The following is a 6,951-nucleotide window of genomic DNA, read 5'->3' as shown; positions in this document are numbered from 1 at the left end:
TATATATACACTACAATATATACACACACTATATATATAGTTATATACTAATTTATAAAACATATACACATGTATACGTTAAATATATACGCCTATAGAAGATATATACACATATCTACGTATCATTCAATATATATGTACTACTTTAAATAAAATATACTACAATATATATATATACTACAATATATAATTATATATATAGTTATATATTAATTTTCAAAACATATACACATGTATACGTTAAATCTATACGTCTATAGAAAATATATATATACACATATAAATTAATAATACTTGATAGTAAATTAATAATATATTAAAACTAAGTTATAATTAAATCCATTTAAAAAAAAAAAAACAATTTAATCGGGTTTGGTCCGAACCGGGTTAACTGAGCCCAAATCAATAAAAAAGTCCGGCCCAAAACCCAGGACCCTAAGGCTTACCAGGCCGCATCAAATCAATTTTTGTAAGTGGGCCGGGCTGAGCTTGGTCAGTCCAGCCCGTTTGACAGGCTTAATCTAGCTACAATAATTGAATCTAGTTGACGTCATTCAAAAGAAACAAGCAACTACATATATATAACACCATGTTATATTTGAAAATTGTAGATTTAACAATTGATAGAAAATTATACATCCGAGGAGATTTTGCTAACAACTAGAATGGATACTATATTACTCTTTTTGACAAGTACTACACAAAATTTGGCTTCACCTAAGCGATATGCTACATTGTTGCTTTCCTATTCGATCCGTTGTCTCTTAAAACTGCTTTTTGAAAGAGTAAATTGATGAAGTCCTTTTCTAGATATGGAATTCGGCAACCAAAAGGATTAACCCTGGCGATCCTCCCTTGAGTTTATGGCATTGACATTGACACATTACATAAAGCTTGCTGAATCAAAGGATGTTACATTAGCTGTTCCGACGTCCATCTTCTTAGAGGATCCCTTATGAAACACCTGTGCAAAAAATCTTTGGCATTCTCAGAAACAATACTCGGAATCACGGGATATTTATTCATAATCTGCCACTCCAAATATTCCTTTGTACCGCGACTATTCCAAACGCGACTCCCAGTCATCATCTCCGCCACTGTGCACCCTATCGACCATATATCATAAGCTTTGGAATGATAACCACACGTCAAAGATTCTTGAGGCGCATAAAGTAGAGTCCCGCGATTGCTCAATGGACGTCCAGTCATATATGCCATCCCATCATCAACTCTCAATGATAATCCAAAGTCGGCCAGCTTCAATTTGTGCATCCCACCACGTTCATTGTCGAAAACTAAAATATTAGCAGGTTTAATATCACAATGAATCCACCCTTTCTTATGAACATGTTGAATACCATTCAAGAGTTGATATGCGTAGAAACCTACTTCCAATTCTGACATCTTCATCATCCCTTTCTTCGAATTGATGATCAAATCATGGAGCGATCCACCACATGCATATTCAAGAAACAGATTGTAAGTTGGAATACCATTAGCCATGCTGACGGATGATTCAAAGGACTGGATCACGTTTGGACAGCCTTTGAGAGTTGTCAAGATTTTCGCTTCAAGTTCAAGTGAATTCGTACGGTGATAATCTGAACACTTAACAGCAGCAACTTCAGCAGATAAAGAAGAAGAATGGAACTTCACCGCATAATAGACATTGCCGTAAGAGCCAGCACCAAGAAGGAAAAGTTTCATCCACTTATCCATGATAATATTTTCAATTTCTTGTTAGTACTTTGTAATAGAATGATTGTGAACAATAACTTAACAAAAGGTAGCTGCTTTTTTATAGAATATCTTCTCCTAACTTGATGTGGAGAAGGTTTCCTTAAATTAACAGTGTTGTATTTTTGGTAACTTTATTTTCAAAAGACAATTAAATCAGTACATTTATGTAAAAAAAAATGTAGAGAGCTAGTGCACCATGTTACTACTCCCATACCTGTGCTGCGTGCCATTGAGAGATCAAATAATTTTTGGAAACAGCAAATTTTATATTTTGTGAAATAAAATTTATGGAGCATATTTAAAAATCAGAAAAAGTTACAAGAGAAAGGCGGAGGAAAAAAGACTGAAAAATCAGGACCTAGGAGGCTTGCATTTTTCCATTAGCGCGATCACTTCGCCTCATTCGTAAGCCCCTTTAAAGAGGGGCAAGCTTAGAGAAACAATATTCTTAAATACATAATTTCACAATGCAGTTGTACTAATTAATATGTAGTTGTTATATGTTGTTCCCACGGTTGGGAAACTAATATGATCCTCCCTTTGGTAGACTCTCTATATTACATTTCATTAGAATTTATTTTCATATTCAAATGATAGAAGGTTGAGAAAGCAAGAATAAGAAAGTTGAAAAAACTGATTTTCACGGCCAAACGGCTAATTAATAGCTCCAAAGACAAATCCATATTTGACATTGAAAGGGTACTTCCTAAATCTAGCCATGAAATTCAAGCTTCGGCAAAATCATTGTAGCAAAAATTAAATCATTAACATAAAGACTATATTCTATTACAATTCTCAGCAAGAAAAATTCCTCATTTTAATGTGGCTGCCAACTTAGAATTCTGCTTCCCAATTTCTACATGTTTGTGAAGACGACCTGTAAATGCAATAGAGTAAGGCATCAGTTACACTATCATCAACTCGTCTAAATGAAAACGTCAAGTTCCCTAAATGAATGTTACTCTCATTATGCTCTTCGCGAGCTACCTGGCCTAGAAATCCTGTGAATGCAAGACCTAGGTCCATCAAACATCCAGCTATCCTCGTCAAGGGATTTAACCTCTTTGTTCAGTGAAGCCATTAGATCAGATTTGAGAACTGCAAACAGAACAAAGAGAATTTTAATTCTTTGAATAAAAACTGAAATAAACTATATCATCAGCTAACAACTGAATTTCTTGGATAAAGAATGACTAATGTAGTTCATCTTTCCACTAATAAGACGGGAGAAAATACCACAAAGACTATAGGCATTGCCTTTCTCAGTTCGATAAAAAAATTGTTTCAAACAACTGAAGAAGCCAAATTCAGTGGCCAAACATTCTGACTATTTGCAAGCTATACTATTTTATGCAAAAAGTGAGGTAATGAACCACTCATGCTGTTTTGGTTAGTGTTTGCCTAATTAACAATTATGTCATCAAGCTTTATAGAGCTAAGAACTTCAATTTGCTTAATCTGTGGTGACACTGCTCTGCTACCCAAAATCTCCCACCTATACTCCAAGTACTGATGGCCTAAAAGAAAGGCAGAAACTTAATTTCATCAGATAGAAACAGTCACATGAACCATTTAGGTCCTTTCTCGAGCAGTAAATGCCAAAAGATGATAAAACTGAGCAAATGAGCTCAATATACCGACAAAAGATTACTTAACAATAACCCTAAACACATTAGGTTCTTGGATCAAAAGTTATCTGATATACCTAAACGAACAGCTAAAGTTATCAAACAACAAATATGAGTACTCTTCTTGAAGTCCTGACAGATTTAAGACAGTGTAGCATTGCGAATATAAAAATGAGAAACCTAGTATAAGGCACAAAATTAAGTATCTTGACACCTCACATACGACGACATGCTAAAATCCTTAATATAATAGCTTTACCAAAAAAGAAAAATCATCAGTATAATAGATATAACCAGCTGAAATACAGTTCGCATGAGTTTTTTATCTTTACTTACTTTCATGTACAAATAACAAGCACTTATCGTTTACTTCGTCGTTTATGAAACTAACTTTAGGATGTGGGGCTGTTCTAGATGCATGGTTTTAACCATCTAGTCAAAAATTGAAAATAATTAAACCAAAAAGTAGGAAGAACTACAAATATTTCTTTGCTAAATAACATCTAGCAGAGATTATAAGTGATGAAAATCTGATAGGATAAACAATGGTCTCTTCGATGTGTAGTTCATCAATCACTCAGCGCTTAAGGGATCCTAATGAAACACACTGTTTCAGTTTTAATTTTTCTTAAATATTTTTTTGGGTAAGTGAAACACATTGAATGCGTTCTCAACATGATGTTGGCACATGCGTTACTTGAGAGTTACCAGGGTATCTTCATTTAGGTGGTCCTCAACTTCTATTACTTCCATCTAAGGAAAATAAACTAAACCAGTAGACGATTGGCTTCTAAGTTTTTCTTCAGAAAAAAATTGAAAAACAGCAAGGCTTTACCAACATCCCTTATTTCGTAGGGAAACTTAGAGACGTATCCTCTTAATATCTCTGTCTTCTGTCTAACAAATATGGAGTCAATGTCACTAAATTTAAAGGAGCTTTCAGCAATTTCCACCAACTACAAAGAAAAAGGCGCCAGTATTTGAATAAACGAAACACATCGACTTGAATTTTCCTAGCATAAAATGTAAGACTAACTTAATCCTTTAATATCCAGTCTGACATTCATACTTCTAATGATCAGAGCACTCACAACCACAATCATCAGTCTCACTACCTGATTTCTACAAGAATAAACCAAATCAGCATCACACTTCACCTATTGGAAACATTATTCCTATCATTTTTACCCAGCCCAGGGTATGATGCCTGATAATCTATGCATACATCCTTGCTACTTAGTCATTTGATCAGAAATATGGTGCTCCTCAAAGTCCACAAGGAGCCATATAAAATTAGATATGTTTCGGAGAGAGTGAAATAACTCACTTCAATTATTAACAAGTGAATTTACTCAAAATTTATTATCGGTATATATCTAAACCAACAATTTAAAACTATAGAACAGCAAAACTTATAAGAACGATACAATCTGCAGACAGTATTTTGACTTTCTTTTATAAGTAACAAGATTTTTACTTGCTTTTTTACTTTCTATAAACAAAGTTACCAGCAGACATTATCTGCTTTATTACTACCTATATAACAACAAGATCGATCTAGATATACAAGCAATTTGCTTACACACATTTATGAAAAGGGAATACAACTTTATTACTGCATAATAAAATGTATCCACTGGATGCAAAAGTATGCATTTTACTTATTATAGAAAAGAAGGATTTACAACATTTAACCAACTAGTCACATAAAAAAATTGTTAGAATCAACGAAAATTATTTTTTTCACTCTATATAGAACATAATAGACATGACAATAAAACAAAAAAGTATACAAACTTAAAACTGAGCTTTATCAACATTTTCACCTACTAATAAAACACAAGTGCTGTACTATACTACACCATAACATGTAATCTGTAACAAACATGTTACCACTTTCAAGACTAGAACTTTGTATACCATCATAATGTTTGCAAGTTTCAATGTACAAGAAAGTTCTTGCAATAAAATTTGTCAATGTTGTTCGGACTCTCCAAAATTGTCGATAGGTGTGTGTCGGATCCTCGAAAAATAGTGCATTTTTGGAGGATCTTTGAATTTGCACCTATTTGTATCTATTTAGTGATCAGCCCGCTTGTTTCTTTGATCCGACTAGGCCTTCCTTTTCTATTTTCTTCCAATAAGACATGCGTAGACAACATTTTTGGAAAGCCTGAGCAACATAGAAATTTGTTACCGTATTTTATAACATGACCAGACCCAACTTTGTGGGAATACACTAGGTGTGTTGTTGTTGTTGTATTTTATCACATGAAATAGTAGACTAAAATAAAATAGAGTTAATGGTCAAAAACATACCTAACGTAGTCTAAACTATCAGGTGTAATTTCTTATCTGAACTATCACTAACTATTTGTCAAAACACACCTAAACTATTAATTGTTCATTTTTCCTACCAGAGAGTCGGGTATGAAACTCAAACAATTAATAGTTGAAGTGTGTTTTGATAAATAGTTGGTGATAGTTCATATGGGAAACACGCACACCTATAGTTCAGGTATGAAACTCAAAAACCAGGATACTTTCGGTGTGTTTTTTACCCTTCATTCAGTAAAATGTTCAACAACATAAGATAATCAATTACTCGTATTGTTAAGCACCTGATTTGCAAATTAAATTACATCTTTTTTCAAGCACACATTTTTTACATGAAAACAAATACTCCCTCCATTTCAATTTGTTTAACCTAGTTTCCTTTTTAGTCCGGTTCAAATTTCCAACTGACATATTGACCACAAGAATAAAGGACATTTTAATTAATTTTGACATCTCTTTAATTTAAAGCCACGATATTCAAAACATTTTTTATTTTCAAACTCAAGTCAAAAATAGGCCAAATAAATTAAAACGGAGTATAATTATAACTGCTAAAGTAGAAAATTAAACCAAAGGAAAAAGAAGAAATTAGATTAAAAAATTGTAGCGACCTTGAAGAGCCTCGTCTTTGCGGTCTTGAATGGAGATGAGATCAGTTGGGAAGTTGAAATCATCAACGGCTATAGATGATGCGGGTCCCGCATTCCCTCCGATCATCGCCATCGTTGAACTCGATGACCTCGCCGGTGATGATGTCAGCGAACTGCCGGTGCTCATGCTCCTTCCCTTCGCTCCAATATTCACATTCAAAAGACTCACAAAACCCTATAGAATTAGGATTATGGCTATCAATTTGAATTTTTGAGAAATGACCACAATGTTTCCCTATGTTTGTATTGGCATTCACAATGGTCCCTCAAATCTCAGGCCTTCTCTTTTTAGTTGTCAAGTTTGCTTTTCGAGAGAGATGTAATCAAGTTTTAAAGTTAAATTATATTAAATTAATTTAATATTTTAAAATTAAAATTTTGATTTTTAAAATCTATATAAAAATACTATAGAATAATTTTTTTATATTAATATGATGTCAATTTACAATAACAACAACATACCTAGTATATTCTCACATAATAGGGTTTGGAGAGGATAGAGTGTACGCAGATTATACCGCTACCTCAAATAAAGTAGAAAGACGATTTTCGATAGATAATATAATGATAATCTACATTTATAAAATAATGATCAA

The 6,951-nt window shown here is 33.2% G+C and overlaps 2 protein-coding genes across 2 annotated transcripts; both read right to left on the bottom strand.

Moving 5' to 3' along the window:
* Positions 1 to 912: 912 nt before the first annotated feature.
* LOC107853834 (mitogen-activated protein kinase kinase kinase 20-like) lies at positions 913 to 1,719 on the bottom strand. Its single transcript, XM_016698824.1, has one exon. It carries the CDS (start codon positions 1,717 to 1,719, stop codon positions 913 to 915), a length of 807 nt encoding a protein of 268 aa, XP_016554310.1.
* A 645-nt stretch (positions 1,720 to 2,364) lies between these two features.
* LOC107853835 (protein SAMBA) lies at positions 2,365 to 6,666 on the bottom strand. The gene is made up of 3 exons (XM_016698825.2): positions 6,317 to 6,666; positions 2,728 to 2,838; positions 2,365 to 2,617 (listed from the first exon to the last, which is right to left on the bottom strand). The coding sequence occupies exons 1-3, from the start codon at positions 6,480 to 6,482 to the stop codon at positions 2,553 to 2,555; spliced, it is 342 nt and encodes a 113-aa protein (XP_016554311.2). The 5' UTR covers positions 6,483 to 6,666; the 3' UTR covers positions 2,365 to 2,552.
* Between the last annotated feature and the right edge of the window lie 285 nt (positions 6,667 to 6,951).

Source organism: Capsicum annuum, chromosome 1 (genome assembly GCF_002878395.1).
Source record: "Capsicum annuum cultivar UCD-10X-F1 chromosome 1, UCD10Xv1.1, whole genome shotgun sequence".
Taxonomy (NCBI): Eukaryota; Viridiplantae; Streptophyta; class Magnoliopsida; order Solanales; family Solanaceae; genus Capsicum; species Capsicum annuum.
Note: the sequence above shows the minus strand (reverse complement) of the source record. Positions and strands in the feature narration are given on the sequence as shown.